We start from the raw sequence: 18,772 nt of genomic DNA, 5'->3' as shown, positions 1-18,772 counted from the left end.
TTGCATTATATATTCCTATCAGTGAATATCCCGGTAGGATCTCAACTGAGATGATTCAGGATCACTTAAATAAAGAGTTATTTCCAAAGAGTGAGTAGGTTTAAAGGAAACAAATATGTGGTAATACAGCATCCCAGGGTAGCAACTTGGAGATTTTAACCTGCCTGGGTATGAAGGAGAAAGGGGAGGGAGTGATTTTCAGTTCCTAGTAAGAGTAGGATGAAGCTGACAGGAGCAACTGTCTGTGGTCTGTGATAGAACACAGATGCCCTCAATAGCAGGCAGGAGAGAGTAGGAGGACCATGTACCCTGACTGCCCATTCTTCTGTCTCCTGCCCTTGCTCATCACCTTCCAGTGGTGGAACACACACACAAGCAGGAGAATAGTGAGGTCCCAGAACACAGATAGGGAGAGGGTTGAGAGTGAATCTGTAGCATCAGGAATTTGCATGTGAGATATATATGCACACACACCATCTACAATATCTATAATAGGTAATACACGACATAATCCTGCCAAGATTTGAGAGACCTGGAAATCACTAAATACTACATATGTTGTGTGTGTATGTTTATATATGTATACATTTGTGTGTGTATGTAAGAGAAGAAACATAGTCAAACTACATTTTGGGAACTAACAACAATAAAAGTCATCATCTTAGAGCACTAGTCTCCAAGATATATAAAGAACTCAAAAAACTGAACACCAAATAAACCAAATAACCCAATCAACAAATGGGCTAAGGAACTGATCAGACTCTTCACTGAAGAAATGTAATTGATCAACAAACATATGAAAAAATGTTCATCATCTCTTGCAATTAGAGAAATGCAAATCAAAACTGCTCTAAGATTTCATTTCACTCCAGTCAGAATGTAAATGATCAAGAATATAAGCAATAATAATTGTTGGTGAGGATGTGGGGAAAAAGGTACACTCATACATTCTTGGTGGGACTGCAGATTGGTGCAACCACTTTGGAAAGCAGTATGAAAATTCCTAAGAAAACTTGGAATGGAACCACCATTTGACCCAGTTATCCTACTCCTTGGTTTATACCCAAAGGACTTAAAATCAGCATGCTACAGTGACCCAGTTACATCAATGTTTATAGCAGCTCAATTTACAATGTTGAAATGATGGAACCAACCTAGATGACCTTCCATTGATGAATGGATAAAGAAAATGTGGTACATATACACAATGGAATATTACTCAGCATTAAAAAAGAACAAAATCATGGCATTTGCAGGTAAATGAATGGAACTGGAGAATATCATGCTAAGTGAAATAAGCCAATCCAAAAAAACCAAAGGCCAAATGTTTTCTCCGATAAACAGATACTGATACATAATGGCAGGCAGTGGGAGGGCATAAGTGAAGAACAGAGGAATGTTGGATTGTGTAGAGGGAATGAGGGGAGGGAAGGGGATGGGGGACGGAAAGATGGTAGAATGTGACAAACATCATTATGCTATGTACATGTAAGGTTACATGAGTGGTGTGACTCTACATTGTGTACATCCAGAGAAATAAAAAGTTGTACCCCATTTGTGTACAATGAATCAAAATGCATTCTGCTATGATGTATAACTAAATAGAACAAACTATTTAAAAATTTTTTAAAGTCTTCATTTGCTACTAATATCCTTATATCCCTGGTTCTTTCAAAACTCTCTAAATATAAGCCTAAGTAGAGGAAAGAGTGCTTTCTAGTTTGCCTGAATTCTTTCCTATGGACAAGAAGGAACAACCAGAGGCCTGAATTTCTATAAGAGAAGGTCGCTGGTTCTGTGCATACATGGTGTGTGTATGTGTGTACAAGTGTGTGAATATGTGTATGCCTGTATTTGTGTAGGGTGGAGGTACTGGACATAGATCTAAGTCAGGCACTATGGTTTCAGGGTAGATCTCAATATGTGCTTTCCTTCTTGCTCCATGTAACTGTCTCCATGTTTGATCGTGACTCTCATTAGCCTGGAGGCAGTTGTAAAAGACCCTGAATTAGGCTGCCTGTCACTTTAGAGGTGGTAGGGTGGTGTTAGGGTCCCGTTCCAACTAATCCCTGGAGAGTCAAAGTGAACACACAGTAATGCAAATCACACAACGAGGTTTTATTAAAGCAAGCTGGAACCTGGACCACAACCAGCCCCTCAGACCAATACAATGGCTGCGGGGGGGGGGGGGGGGGGGGGGGGGGGAGCCACGAGTAGCGAGAAAGCGCTCTATTTAAGAGCTTTTTCAGCATTCATACACAAGGACCTGTACATTATTGGTTAAAATTCAGATAGCTAAACATTTGTCCTCTTTTGGTTTGGTCCCTCCACTTTATTTGAATCTTATTGGGTCCCGCCAAAACGGAACGGTCCTGGAGGGAGCAGGGAGGAGGGAAGGAGTGAATTATGAGGGAGAGGCGTCAGAGCTAGGTTTCCCTGCCCTTGATAGATGGGGTCTCCGGACAGCTGCACATTCCTCAGATAGATATCTCTGAACAGCCTTGATAAACCTGGGGCCCAGCACATCCCATTTGACCTCTATTGGCCCTCGAAGGCGCCGCTGTGGCTGCTGACATCCTCTGTGCTTGCACGCCATTTTCCTGGGGGCCCAGTTCACGAAATAGCTTGTTTATACAAGAGGGCTGCACGGATGGCACCCCGTTCTCAACAGTGGATTATGTGTCCAGTATGGAAGACAGCATAGAATGCACTGAGAAAGTTTAGAGCGTAGTTGAAATGGGGCTTTCCCATGGTCCTGGGAATTTGGAGTCTGGTTGAATTCCTTAGGAATGCCACTCAGTCTCAGCCATTAGTCCTCCTCAACCTGATTCTATCCCACAGCATCTAAAGAGTCAAGGAATCCATCTTTCTTCATGTTTTGTAGGATCTTTTTCCTATATCCTCCTTCTTATCTCCACTCCACAAAAGTATATAACGTATGGGACCTAGCACAAAATGAAAATGGGAAGTGGTGGTGGGAGGGGTGGGAGGTGGGGAAGGGGATTCCTGTTCAAAAACAAGAAAAGGAGTGTCATTAAAGATACTACAATATAGCAATCTGGTATGGTGGCACATGCCTGTAATCCCAGTGATTCAGGAAGCTGAGGCAGGAGGATGGCAAATTCACTAAGCCTGGGCAGCTTAGTGAGACCCTGTCTCAAAAAAAAAAAAAAAAAAAAGAATTAAAAATGGGCTGGGGATGTAACTCATTGATAGAGCATCCCTGAGTTCAATCCCCAGTACTCTAAAAAACAAAACAAAAATAGATAATGACATGTAAAGTTTTTTCCTTTAAAGTGTCTTATAACCTACTAAGTGTAGAAACAGAAATCTACAAATTACAAAAGAATTCTATTTTTGGCTTTATAACTTTATACACTATAATAAATAACAATATTTCATTAATTTGGTGTCTTGGTTGAGCATAATATTTTTCTGGCTTACTTTTTAAAAAATTCATTTTTCTTGTCATCAATATTTATAGTAGTAGCAATTTTTTTTTTTTTTTTGTACTGGGGACTTAACCCAGGGGCACTTTAGCCAATGAGCCACATTCCCAGCCTTTTTTATTTTTTATTGAGACAGGATCTCTCTAAGTTGTGTAGGGCCTCACTGAGTTGCTGAGGCTGGCTTTGAACTTGTGATTCCCTGTCAGCCTCCCGAGCTGCTGGGATTATAGGTGTGTACCACCAAAGCCCAGCCCCAAGTGCTTTTAGTGTCATGGCTGGAGGTAGAGAACTTATGTGTTAAGTATTTAGCCTCAGGTTAGGTAACTTCTCTTTTCTCCCAGGCTTCTTACAGGATCAAATGATGGACACAGAGTAAGAAAGTCATCCCACTGAAGCAGAATCAGAGACAATTTGGGTAAATGGACCAGCCAGTCACTTCTATTTTCCTTCTAGTAAGCTGGACTAGTATTCAACAGTCAATTCTTCTATACCTGTCTCTTGTGTCTAGGAAATATTATTTTCCAATCTTCCGGATTGGAGGGGCCTTAGAATTATATGAGCACAGATCAGAAAGAGAACATTCGAATAAAATCTGCAGACCCCCAGCAGTATACAGTGTATAAGGAATAAGGATTTTGTCCCTGTGTTGGAGATATTGTTATCTGATTGTCCCAGAACCACTAACATTATGCCCTTGGATTCTGATATTGTGACTGGGAAGGTGATCTGGTAAAAGGCCAATGCTTCCCTTGGAGCTGAATTGAAGTAATGAGCTTAATAAACACATTACACAACTCCCCTACAGACACTGTTCACATTAACGACTCCAGTATATGCTCAATTATTGTATTATTAAAATTTCTAGACATCTTTCTTGTGTCTCTTTCAAATTTGAAAAGTAATTTTTGTGGTTCACTGTACCCTATAGTTACAATCATTGCTCTGTATCCATGGGAGAATGGTTCCAAGACCCAACATAGATACCCAAATCCACAGATGCTCAAGTTCCTTATGTAAAAATGGTATAGTATTTGCATATAACCTACACACTTCCTCCTGTATAATTTAACTGTTCTCTAGATTACTTTTAATACCTTGTAAATGCATGTACATAGTTGCCATACTGTATTGTTAAGAGAAAAATGACAAGAAAAAAGCAATATTCAGTACAGATGCAATTTAAAACATGTTTTATTGGTGCAAAATTATATGTAAAAGTGAGGTTCAATGTGACATATTTGTATATGCATAAAGCATAATTTAATCAATTTCATTCCACAACTCCCCTTCCTCTTTTCCTTTACCCCACATTCCTTTCCTCTGCACTACTTGTCTCCCTTCTATTTTCATGAGACAATTTTGTTTTCCTTTTTTCTCTCCAATTTCCACATACCACTTTTAACTTTCTGAGTCTGACTTATTTTGTTTAACATGGTGCTCCACAGTTCTATCCATTTTCCTGAAAATGACATAAATTTGTTAGTTTATATGAATGAATAAGACTCCCTTGTGTATATGTACCACATTTCTTTATTCTTTCATCTGTTGATGGATGCCTAGGCTGTTTTCATAATTTGGTTATTGTGAATTGTGCTGCTCTATAAACATGGGTGTGTATGGTATCACTATAGTGTGGTAACTAATTCTTTTGGATAAATACTTAGGTGTTGTATAAATAGGTCATATGGTGGTTCCATTTCTAGTCTTTTAAGGAACCGCCATAGTGATATTCATAGTGGTTGGACTAATTTACAGTCCCACCAATGGTATACAAAAGTTATTTCCCCTGCCCCCTGCATCCTTGCCAGCATTTATTATTATTTATGCTCTTGATGGTTGCATTCCAACTGGAACGAAAAAATCTCTATGTAGTTTCAATATGTATTTCAGGTTTGCTAAAGATGTTGAACATTTGTTCATATTTTTGTTGGTCATTTGCACTTCTTTTGAGATATGTCTGTTTAGTTCACTTGCCCATTTATTGATTGGATTATTCGTTTTGAGTGTTTGTTGAGTTTTAAGTTGATCATATTTTCTGAGTATTAATCCTTTGTGGAAAGAGTAGTTGATGAAGATTTTCTCCCATTCTGTAGGCTCTCTCTTTCTGCTATTCATTGTTTTCTTTGCCGTGCAAAGCTTTTTAAATTTGATGCCATCCCATTTATTGATTCTTGGTTTTATTTCTTGAGCTTTAGGAGTTTTATTAAGGAAGTCAATGCTTGCATTTATATGTTGGAATGTTGTCCCTATATTTTCTTCCAGCAATTGCAAAATTTCTGTTCTGTTCTTAGGTCTTTGATTCATTTGAGTTGCCTTTAGTGTAAGGTAAGAGATAGGGAACCAGTATCATTCTTCTATATATGGCTATTCAATTTGCCTAAGTATCACTTGTTAAAAAGATTGTCTTTTCTCCAATGTAAGTTTTTTGGTGTCGTTGTCAAGGATCAGTTAACTGTAGCTGTACGGGTTTGTCTCTGTGACTTCTATTTTATTCCATTGGTTTACATGTTTGTTTTTATGACAGTACCATGCTGTTTTTGTTACTATGTCACTATAGTGTAATTTGAAATTAGGTATTGTGATGCCTCTAATGCTAGATGCAGTCTTTTTTTTTTCCAAATATTTTCAATTCACAGTTACTTGGATCCATGGGTATGGAACACTTGGACACAGGGTCAACTGTGTTTTCAAAGTTGTCTTTCATTTACTTGAAGCAAATCCAAAGATTGCTTTAAAGTCGGAATCTCAAACTTCCAATATCCAAAATCTTTATGAGACTCTCCTTAAATATTTGATCTTATTTATTCTTATTAAATGTCTGATTTTTATTATTATTCTTAGAAAATTTTATTTTTGACTGGAAGTAGCACTTCTCACAGCAGACACACTCCTTCTCTTTATGATCTGCTCCTGGTATTTTTCTTTGATATCCTTCTTTCTCTTGGCCAGGTGTTTAGCATAGTCTGCAGTGTCTTCCTTATTTTTTCTCACCATGTGGTTTTCCATGTGGTTATTTTCTGAATAACATGCTAATGTTTGAGTAGTCATGTACATGGAGTAACAAGACATGGAATTGTGGGTGCTTTGGTCTTAGGTTTCTTACTTTCTTTATTCCAGAGCTTTCTCACAACACACTGGCAGATATCATCTTTACAGGGATTGAAAAGTCTGAATTCTACTTAGGTGAAGTGGCATATCAGTATCAACACAAGAATATTCACCCCTCCCATTTTTTTTTTTTACAATAACCAAATTAAGAACACTGAGATTGGAAATTGCAATGCAATACTGACAAGATTTGTGCTTTTTTCATCTAGTTTTATTTAGTCTGTGTCAGGAACATAGTTAATAGCAGATACACAGGTTTTCATGGGGAAATCTTCATGTCCTCACCACTGATGTGGACCACATAACCTTTCCACACTTCATCCAGAGCATTATCAGCAACTTCTGTAGCCATACATTTCTCAAAAGAGCGAGAGTTTGCATTCGTTTTTCCCTTCAGTGAGTTTTGAGGCAACCAGTGACTGGGAAGGAGATACTCTGTTTAGTCTTGAAGCATCTGATTACAAATGAGGTTCCATGAAAAAGGAAGTTTTTGTGCTATTTTTAATTGTGTGTGTGTGTGTGTGTGTGTGTGTGTTGCTGAGAATCAAACCCAGGCCTTGCACATGCTAGGCAAGCACTTTACCACTGAGCTACTTCCCTGGCCTGGTGAGTGTACATTTTAAGATTCCCATTTTGAATGGGAGGACAGTAAAAGTATTGATCAATTTTAGACATTGATGAATTCAGTATATTTGTTATAATTTTTAGAGTACCCATGAAAAGACTAAAACCAGGATGTATAAGGGTGTTATGGTCTGGATATGAACTATCGTCCAAAAGCGTCTATATTAATGCAGGAATGTTTGGAGATGAAATGAGTGAATCATAAGAATTGTAACCCAGACAGTCCATCCTAGTTTGAATGGACTGAGCGGTAACTATAGGCAGGTTGAGTGTGGCTGGAAGAGGCTGTCACTGGGAGTATGCCCTGGAAGGGTATATCTTTCCTGTGGCATCTTCCCCCTTTTCTCTTTCTCTCCACTTTCTGACCACATGTTGACCTGAGCAGCTGTCCTCTGATGGGCCCTTCTCCCATGATGCGCTGCCTCACTTCAGGCCCAGAGCAATGGAGTTGGCCATCTATGGACTGAGGCTTATGAAACTGTGAGCCCCAAATAAACTTTTCTTCCTCTAAGTTGTTCTTGTCAGGTACAAGCAGTGTGGAGAATCCTCAGAAAACTTAAAATGGGCCACCTTTTGACCCAGTTATCCCACTCCTCAGTTTATACGTTTATACCCAAAGGACTTAAAATCGGCATACTACAGTAACACAGCCACATCATTATTTATAACAGTGCAATTCACAATAGCTAGATTGTGGAACCAACCTAGACTTAGTCACAGAAATGAAAAGCTAACTAAAACAAAGGTATATACATATCTATTATAAGAATGGGGGAAAAAAGATAAAAAGTAACAAATAAAATCTAAAGCCAGGAAAGATAGAAAAAAGGATATTAAATAGATGGGTAAATAAAAAGAACAAGCTAAGCTGTTTTTTTTAACCATGCTTATTGATATATTTTACCAAATATATCAGTATTATTTTAAATGTAAGTAAAATTTCAATTTGAGACCAAAGTAAAGTGAATTGAAACTGAAAAATTGAAATAGATAACTTTACCTATAAAAAGGTTGAAAGGATCAGGAAAGAAAAACATACAGTGCAAAAAAATATAAAAAAGAAAACTATATATTACTGTCAGAGTTAGTAGATATTAAGTAAAAAAGCATTACTATAATAAGGATAGAGAGGATAATTTATGATGATAAAAATTCAGTTCACCAGGAAATGTAACTGTTTTAAATCTTTAAACACCTAATAACAAGTAAAACTAAAAACACCTAGAAACTGATAAGATTATAAGGAAATTAGGCCAAATCCACATTCTTACTAGACTATAATGTAACATTCTCAATAATTCATAGAATAGCACCAAAAAACCAGTCATCATATAAAGGATTAAATAACTTGACCCAATGGTCATATTTAGAACCCTGTTCCCATTAACTGCAGAGTTTACATTCTTTTCATACATGGAAAAACATAAAAAGGATCCATAAAACAAATCTTAACTATTTTAAAATAATTCAGTTATTGTAGAACTTATCTATAACATGTTGCTATTAAATAAAAAATTAGTAACAAGAGGATGAGAAAATTCTTATGCTTGTAAATTAAGAGACTTGTTTATAATTCATGAATGAAATGACTAATAATAATAAAGTAAGAAACTTTGTGAACTGAGAATTAATATAATAAAAATTAAACACTTGCAATCAGAGCAGTATTTGGAGAAAAATGTTATAGCCTTAAATGCTTTAAATTGAAAAGCAGAAATTCACAAAATTTGAAAGACCTTAAAGAAGACCTAAATATATGTGAAGGTATACCATGTTAATGAATTGGAGAATTCATTAGTGCAATGAACAAATTAAGCACTCGTTTTGAGATTTTTTTAGGAAAAAAAGGAGCAAAATAATTCCAAGGAAAGTAGAAGAACAGAAGTAATCAATAATTATAAAAACAAATTAATGAAAGAGAAAACAGATTGAGATTGTGGAGAATAAATTTTTTTAAATGCTAAATAGGTTTTGATTTATTTTTTAATAATTTTTTTTCTTTAATTATTTATGTATTTTTCATTTTTTACAGACTGCATTTTGATTCATTGTACACAAATGGGGTTCGTCATTTCATTTCTATGGTTGTACACGATGTAATTCATACCATTCATGTAATCATACATGTACATAGGGTAATGATGTCTGTTTCATTCCACAATTTTTCCTACTCCCTCCCTCTCATTTCCTTCTATATAATCTAAAGTTCCTCCATTCTTCTTTCACTCCCTACCACCCCACCCCTATTATATATCATCATCCACTTATGGCTATAATCAAGAACACAAACAATAACAGATGTTGGTGTGGATGTGGGGGAAAAGGCACACTTTTATATTGCTGGTGGAGTTGCAAATTGGTACAGCCACTCTGGAAAGCAGTGTGGAGAATCCTCAGAAAACTTGAAATGGGCCACCTTTTGACCCAGTTATCCCACTCCTCAGTTTATACCCAAAGGACTTAAAATCGGCATGCTATAGTAACGCAGCCACATCATTATTTATAGCAGTGCAATTCACAATAGCTAGATTGTGGAACCAACCTAGATGCCCTTCGACAGAGGAATGGATAAAGAAACTGTGGTATATATACACAATGGAATATTATTCAGTCATAAAGAAGAATAATATTATGGCATTTGCAGATAAATGGATGGAGTTGGAGAATATCATACATACTAAGCAAAATAAGCCAATCCCAAAAAACCAAAGGCCAGATGTTTTCCCTGATAAGAGAATGAATTTTTAAGAAACGTAATTACAAATATAATGGCTAGTAGAAAAAAATTAAATAGAAAAGTCACATTCCTTAAAGTAGAGAACATTAAAACTAATTGTCAAAGAAAGACAAATCTGAAGTCTTAAACCTTGAAGAAATGAAATCAATTAAAAAAATCTTCCCATAAAGCTTTATCAGACTCAGGGAGCTTTAATAGCAAGTTCTATCGAAATTCAAGGAACAAATAATTCCTTTTAAAAATACTCTAGTTTTAAATTTGTACATAATAGTTGTACATATTTATAGGGTTCAGTGTGACATTTCAGTACTTGTTTGCAATGTGTGTATTGGTCAGGTCAGGGTATTTGACATATCTATCATCTCAGACACTTATCGTTTCTTTTCGTTGGGAAAATGTAAGATTCTCCCCGCTAGCTATTTTAAAGTACACGATTGTCAACAACAACAGTTATCCTACTATATATAATACACAGAAGTTACTCCTCCTATCCAATCGTGCCTCTGTATTCATTATTTTTCTCTATCCCCACCCCAAGTTATGGTAATTGCTATTTCATTTTCTACTTTTGTGAGATTAACTTTCTGACATCAAAGAACAATTCATTGCCAATTCATTTTATGACACTTAGGTAAATAAAGAAAATTATACTAAACTCATATAAATATGAATATAAAATTTCTAAGCAAATTTTAGCAAACTGAATCCAAGAATATATAGAAAGAATAATTCATCTTGACCAAGTTGAATATATCTCAGGATGTTGATTTCATATTAGAAACTTAATTATAATAATCAACCACAATTATTGGCTAAATGAAAAAAATATTTGATCTCTATAGATTCTGAAAAAATGTTTTCAACATGCAATCATGGTAAAAACTTCAAGCAAATTCTGAAGAGAATAGAATTTCCTTAATCATTATGGTGTATCTACTCAAAACAATGAACATTATCCTCACCAGCAAAGTGTTAAAAACTTTCCATCTGAATATAGAACCCAGAAAAGAAAGCCCATTTACATTTCTAATCACTATTATACTGGGTGTCCTAACTAGTACAATAAGAAATAAAAGGTATAAGAATTGGAAATGAATAATCCAAACTCTCACCATTCAGAAATTATTAGACAATGCATGTATATAATTCAAGAGACTCTACAGATGAATTTCAATTAGTTTAGCAAAGTAATCAGGCTGTGTGTGTGTGTGTGTGTGATAAGGATTAAATCCAAGGGCAGTCTACCACTGAGTTATATCCTCAGTCATTTTTAGTTTTTATTTTGAGGCAAAATCTAGCTAAGTTGCCCATGCTGATTCTTACCTCAGGCTCCTGAGTAGTTGGGATTATAGGTATATGCCACAGTTCCCAATTGTTAAGTATTTAATACATAAGTTAATTATGTTCATGTATATGCTAGCAACAAAGAATAAAATAAAAAGAGATAATAAATGAGTTAAAAGATATTTTAAGGGCTGGGGTTGTGGCTCAGTTCTAGAGTGCTTGCCTAGCATGTGTGAGGCACTAGGTTCGATTCTCAGCACCAAATATAAATAAATGAGTAAAGTAAAAGTCCATCCACAATTAAAAAAAAATATATAAATATTTTTTTAAAAAAGATATTTTAAAAGCATATAAAAGTCTAAAGTATGCAGGTATAAATCTAACAAATGATGAAAAAGCTCTCTATGGAAAAATTATAAAACACGATTGAAAGGCGTCAAAAAATCTAAATACAAGGAGAGATATATCATGTTTATGAGGTGCTTTCTCTAGATTTATCTAAAGATCTAATGCAATCACTTTCAAAAATCCCAAATAGGACTAGAACCCAGTATTCTGCCTTTAGAATTTAGATTCTTTCCATTCCTCTTTTGCCTTTCTCACCAACACTATTTTTAAAAAAGGGGTTTTAATACCTCTAGAAGACTGCCTGTCTCACAGTCCACTCCTTGCCATCATCTCCCACATCTGTTACTTCTTTGCTATTATCCTGGTCATTGAGGGCATTTCCAGTCCCTGTCAAAGTGATTCTTGTCCCTGGGAAACTCAGACTCTCTTAATACTGCTTTTGGCTTAGAAATGGTCTTCTTAAATGCTGGGAGGAGAAAGAAGGGTCCTAGAAGGAAATGGGGCAGAAATAACAAAAGGGCAAGAGATGAGGAGGGAAAACAAGCATAGAAGGGATTTTGGTACCCTTGGGTACTGACTTGCATCCACTGATTTCCTCAGAGAATGAGGAGCCAACTAAAGTAGGAAGCCAGAAAAATTCCACAACTGTGTGGTAGAGGTTTGTAAAGATGGCTACAAAACGTTGCCCTATTTCTGTGTGATACTTCTTTGAAATGTAAATTTGTTCTCAGCCCATCAGCATGTGGATTTATTTTCTTTTAATCTAGGCTATTCATGTGACTTACTTTAACCAATAGAATGCTACAGTAGCGCTGTGTGACTTCTTATCCTAGGTTCTTGCTCTCTTGAAAAGTTACCAGTCACCCTGTGAAGGATGAGGCAACAGGAGAAGATAAAGACCCCCCCCAGCACCTGATACCAACCATCAGGCATGAGGAAGGCCATCTTGAGGATATTCAGACCTTCATCTAAGAATTGTATGATTCATGTAGCACCTGGGCGACCACCCAGCTGAACCAACTCACAGACTCATGAGCAAATAAAATAGTTGTTAAGCCTCTAAATTTTGGGTTGCTTTGTTAGCCAGCAAAATAGATAACTTATATCAAGTGAAGCCCTTAATTGGGATTCATTTGGACCCATGGAGGCCAGATCTCAGGAAAATCTGATAGGGTCTGAGTAGGGATTTATCATAAATGAAAAAAGAGGCAGAACTAGTTAGCAGGGCTCTGCAAAAGTACTGAGTGTCTGATGGATTTTGATTCTGAGGATGTCATGTAGCTAGCTAGCACTTCACACACTCTCCAGGTAAAGAAAAGAAAGTGGGTAGAAACTGGGAACTTCTAAAGCTTTATGACCCTTTGGAGGCAAGGCAAGCCTGTTGGAGTCCTCCCCAACGTGGTACAACAGAACAAGGTAGGGACCCACTTCCTAGCTTGATAAAGTGCCTATAATTCTGGGAAGTGTGAGACAGAATGGTGACCACCATGGGAGCCAAGAGAAGACCTGGAGAGGCAGATGCTTGGTTTATTAAAGGCAGGGGCAGGAGTGGTAGGGAGGGAAGCTGTGCATGTGACTGAGAGTGTGGCAGCAAAGAAAGGGGGGAAGGCAACAAGTTCTCACCTAATAACCCAATAGAAGGAGCCCAGTCAGTGCTGAGTGAGTGTGAGGCAAAGCACTCCTAGGCCACTTATGCTCTCAAAGAGTTCTCATTTCAGTGTCAGATAAGCCGTGGAAGAATTGGCCCCTTACCCAAATTTGGTGCTTTGTTTTTCAGTTGGGTGCTTGAATTGTCATTCATCTCTTCCTAGAATCTTGCCAGCATTAGACTGTATTGCTTTGAGAAGAAAGGCCATGAGAGTTTCATGTCTACCAATTTGTTTACCAGCAGCCTTGACTCATGTCTATCTCTGCCTGCTCTCCATCATGTAAGTCCTTGTTTGTACATCCTCTGACAGCAGACCTGTTTCCAGTGGGTCTCCAATTCCAGTCTCAACTCAACTCCTGCTTCCTTCCTCTCTGGGCTCTGGACTTGACTCATTGTACCTGAAAGAGAGTCAAAGGAGCAGCCATGGCAGGTGGAAGGGCACCCACAGCATCTCTGTACTGGTAGGTGGTGCTGCTCAGGTCTCTGCCTCCTCCTCATGATCTCCAGGGCTGGTTCACAGGACATTGCCATGGAAATCTTAGTAAAGCATGTACTTTCCTTTAAGTTATGATTCTGAGAAAAACATCACTCAAATTTTATCTAAAGAAATAGCTGCAACACTAAGAAAGATCATTCATCCCAAATCACACACCTTTGTCAGCTGCCCACATGCTTAACAGGTAAACTCCAAGTTCAGAACACAATCTGGTAATTGCTAAGTAAAGCAGCAGGGACCAGACTCTGCCCCTATCATTTCTGGCTGACCTACCAGTTTCAGTTGGCTCCCTCTCCCACCTTAGCTCCTGTCCTCACTCTTCTGGTCACCTGTTGATTCACATCAATTTAGGCTTGCCCTGCTCAGCACTACCTGACCCTAGTCCAGTTTCTTTGTTGATATTGAGCATGATCCTCTTTCCTTCATACACAAGCTTCCTTCCTGCTCAATCTTTTTCAAAAACTACCCAGGCACAATTTGCCACAGATTTGAAACCTAAGTGTTTGGTCTACACAGACATGATACTTTAAAAATCCCTGCCTTCCCTCTACCACACAACATGTAGTACATGTAGTACAGGCACTTGAGCTTTGACATTTTCCCCATCTTGTCCTGATTTCCTTCTTGTCACACTGGTCTCCCTCTGGCCTTCCCAATTCTCTGACCCTCTATAAAGTTCCAGTTCCTCAGACCCAGCTGTTGCTCACCATCTTTATGCCTCCTCTCAAATTGATCACCATCACAGTCTTCCCTGTGCTCACTCCAAATTGGGTCTGTTTTTAACTCTGAGCCTCATCACACTCATCAGGAGATGACTTTGAGTGCAACTTCCTCGGGAATGTTGAGGTCATGTGACTTGGGACTGTCCAGATTCCTCCCACTATGCCATTTCATCTGTCCTTTTTCCTTCCCTCCCATCTCAAAGAGAGGACCACCTTCACCCCTGAAATATTATCAGACCAAACTGTAGAAGATTACTGCTTTGTGCTAATATTTCTAACAGAAAAGATGGAGGTGGTGGTGATTTTAAGCGAATCAGCATTTTCCTGGGTGACAGGTTACTTAGATGTTACTCTTCGTTCTATCAAGAGCCTGCCGTATTGCTAGAGAAATTCCCTTTCTCCCCGAGACTCAATTTCTTCAATTTTGCATGACTGACCTGAACGAATCACTAAATAAAAATCACCTGGTAACTCGCTAAAAATGCAAATACTGCTGGATCTGCCCCGGAAATTCACGTTCATCTGGTCCAGGGCAGTGTCTGGGAATCTGTATTTTATCAAGTTCCAGGTTGAATCTGATGAGTGAACAAATTTCAGAGAAACAATACTAAGTAGTCTTAAATATTATAAAATATTTTGTTAGCTAGAAGAGGATAGCAGTAAAGGTAGTATTAAGCAGGAAATATATACATTTTATAAAATATTATATAATTTTTAAAGCAATATACAAAGATATAAAGTGAAGCAAAGATCCAAAAATGTGGAATAATTTACCTCTCCCTAAAGCAACCATTCTTAAGTTTCTTGTGATTTTTTAAAAATAATACCAATACTTGCTTTTAATGTATCTATTTGCAATAAAGGGAATCATATTGGACTGTGCCACACCTTTCATTTTTAAAAGCATTTTCTTGGCGATTGTTGAATGTCAACACACATACATCTACTTCCCTTCTTTGAACAGCTCTGTAGTTGGTTTTTCACTGTGTGTGAACCACAATCTATATCATCACTATTGATGGATCCTGTTACTTATTAGCTATTACAAAAAAGTACTGCAATGGTTTTTGTGCATTTGCTAAAAAATCATATACGCATGTATATTGCAATGAGCATCCTCCTTCAGATATTTGGGTGAAATTTTGCAAGAATATTTACTGAGCTCCTTCCTAGCAGTTGGGCTTGCAAAGAATGTGTGCATTTTGAAGTTTAATGAATAATACCAAATCCCTTGGAGAAAGGTAGTACTAATCAATATTGTCACTATCTGCATATGAGATATTCATTGACATCCCCTCATCAGCAATGGGTTTCATTAAATTTTTAAATTTTATTTATTGGGCAACCAAAAACTATAAAGTATTTATAAAAAATACTTCTCAGTTTTGACACTGCTGATTAATCAATTTAGAAGTCTCAAAAAAATCTGTTCTTTTGCCACTACGTGTTTGGAGTTGTGATCTTTTTCTTGCTGTTCCCCCCTTCTGCAGGCTCTTTCTGAACCTGAGTATCAGAGAGTGTGAGGATTCCTTCCCTTCTTTCTCCACCCACATCTCTCCTGCCTGCCCTGGGGCGGCTCCAGGTCATCTTTTCCTCATGATGAACTTGCATGAGTCTGTTCTCTTGGGTTCAGGTCCAGTCTGATGCTGTAAAAGGGCATGGAGGACTCGTGAGTTGATGAAACTGAGCTTGACTCTCAGGCTTGTCTCCTGCTTCTTTCTTTTATTGGATCAGAAGATAAAGTGACATCAGTGTAAAAACCCCGCTGAGCTGCCCTACCATGGCCTTGGGTGGCACCTAATCCGATTGAGCTCTTACAGGATAGCTCACAGGTCAATTGTTTTGAGGACACAGGCTGCTGGGGTGGGGGGTCTGTCTGCTAACAGGCCAGAGAACAGTGCCCAGGAGAGCAGCAGCAGAAAGGGAAGAGACCTTGTTGACTCACTCTCTGGGCAGCTTAGAGTGCTTAGTGACAAACAGTAAACAAAGGCAGCAGCAAGGCGGCTGCAGTCGCTCAGCAGACAGACTGGCAAGAGATCCTTGCTCATTGTTGAAAAGTTGTTCCATCGTGAAGTCCTGGACTGGCCCACAGAGGTTTCTGGATGCAGCCTTTGACAAAGGACTCAGGTACTTCTTGGCATTGTTCTCTTTTCTCTTATAAATCTGGGTCAAGAAAAGGGCAAATCCCTGACTGGGCCTAGGCGAGGGGAATTAGGATAATGCAGCTTGGCTAGGCCCTGCATTAGAGACGGCAGTATTATTTGGGGTGTTATTTGTTCCAGGTCACTAGTAGAGCCTGATGCAGGACAGACTCAGAAGACAGCAGGGACCAAAGGGTCAGACTAATTCTCATTTGAATCACTGCTTGGGTCTTCAGCATCTGTGCAAATTGAAATGATGTAGCTTTCCTGAGACTCAAGTTTCCTCATCTGTAAAATGGTGACAACAAAGACCACATTATTGCATTTTTGAGGATATAACAGGTGACATATATAAAGCACTTAGCACATGCTAGGGCCATAAGAGCAGCCCAATAAATAATGATAGTCATTAGTCTTCAGAAGTGAGCATTTTGGTTATTGCTTAAAGAATATCAGTGGTTTATGCTAAAAAGTACCAGCCTAGTCTATTTGACTTCCAAAAAACAATTTAAAAGGGGGAAAAAGTCAAGGATTCACCTGATTTTATATGTATGCTTAAAGGAAAGAAAAAACTCGGTTGAATTTTTAACAGTTAAAAAAAAATTTTTTTTTTTTTTTTAATTATCCATGACAGTAGAATGTATTTTGACATATTATACATACATGGAGTATAACTTCCCATTCTTGTGGTTGTATATGATGTGAAGTCACACTGGTCATGTAATCATATATGAACATATGTCCTATGATATAACTTTCCTATTCCCATTCCCCCTCTCTTCCTTTCATTCCCTTTTGTTCAATCCAATGAACTTCTATTCTTCATCTCCCTACCATCCCTTATTGTGTGTTAGCAACCACATATCAGAACATTCAGCCTTTGTTTTATTGGGATTGACTTATTTCACTTAGCAGATAGTCTCCAGTTCCATTCATTTACTGGTAAATGTCATAATTTCATTCTTCCTTATGGCTGAGCAATATTCCATTGTGCATATATACCATATTTTCTTTATCCATTCATCTGTTGAAGGACAACTAGGTTGGTTCCATAGCTTAGTGATTGTGAATTGAGCTGCTATAAACATTGATGTGGCCAAGTCACTGTAGTGTGCTGATTTTAAATCATTTGGGTATATACGGAGAAGTGGGATAGCTGGGTCAAATGATGGTTCCAGTCTCAGTTTTGTGAGGAATCTCCACACTGCTTTCTAGAGTGGTTGCACAAATTTGCAGTTCCACTAGCAATGTATGAGTGTAATTTTTCCACCACATCTTCACCTACTTTATTGTTACTTTATTCTTGATAATTGTCATTCTGACTAGAGTGAGATGAAATCTCAGTGTAGTTTTAATTTGCATTTATCTAATTGTTAGAGATGTTGACTTATTTTTTCATATATTTGTTGACTGATCATATTTCTTCTTCTGTGAAGTGCTGGTTCAGTTCCTTTGCCCAGTTATTTGGTGTTTTGGTGTTAATTTTTTTGAGATCTTTATATATCCTGGAGATGAATGCTTTGAGGTGTGGGTGGCAAAGGTTTTCTCTCATTCTGTGGACTCTTTCTTCACATTCTTGATTGTTTCCTTTGCTGTGAAGCAGCATTTTAGTTTGATACCATCCCATTTATTGATTCTTGATTTTACTTCTTACCTTTTAGGAGTCTTGTTGAGGAATTTTGTTCCTAAGCTGACGTGATAGAGATTTGAACCTACTTTTTTTTCTGCTAGGTGCAGGGTTTCTGATCTGATGCCTATGTCCTTGATCCACTTTGAGTTCAGTTTTGTGTAGGGTAAGAGATAGGAGTTCAATTTAGTTTTGCTATATATGAATTTCCAGTTTTCCCAGTACCACTTGTTTAAGAGGCTATCTTTTCTATAATTTATGTTTATGGTGTCTTGGTCTAGTATTAGATAACTGTATTTATGTGGGTTTGTCTCTGTGTCTTCTATTCTGTACCATTAGTCTACATGTCTGTTTCAGTGCCAATGCCATGCCATTTTTGTACTATAGCTCTGTAGTATAATTTAAGGTCTGGTATTGTGATGCCTCCTGCTTCACTTTTCTCACGAAGGACTATGGCTATTCTGAGCCTCTTATTTTTCCAATCAAATTCATGACTGCCTTCTCCTTTTCTATGAAGAACATAATAGGAATTTTAATAGAAATTGCATTAGATCTGTATAGCACTTTTGGTAGTATGGCTATTTTGAT

At 37.6% G+C, this 18,772-nt stretch overlaps 1 protein-coding gene across 1 annotated transcript in view; it reads left to right on the top strand.

The window, feature by feature from the left end:
* Nucleotides 1-16,417: 16,417 nt before the first annotated feature.
* Nucleotides 16,418-18,772, top strand: part of Frmpd2 (FERM and PDZ domain containing 2) — a 138,577-nt gene continuing 136,222 nt past the window's right edge. The window contains 1 exon segment of the mRNA XM_047553810.1: nucleotides 16,418-16,543. Within this exon segment, the coding sequence (XP_047409766.1) occupies nucleotides 16,519-16,543 (25 nt within the window). The 5' untranslated portion in view covers nucleotides 16,418-16,518.

Source organism: Sciurus carolinensis, chromosome 5, assembly GCF_902686445.1.
Source record: "Sciurus carolinensis chromosome 5, mSciCar1.2, whole genome shotgun sequence".
Taxonomy (NCBI): Eukaryota; Metazoa; Chordata; class Mammalia; order Rodentia; family Sciuridae; genus Sciurus; species Sciurus carolinensis.
Note: the sequence above shows the minus strand (reverse complement) of the source record. Positions and strands in the feature narration are given on the sequence as shown.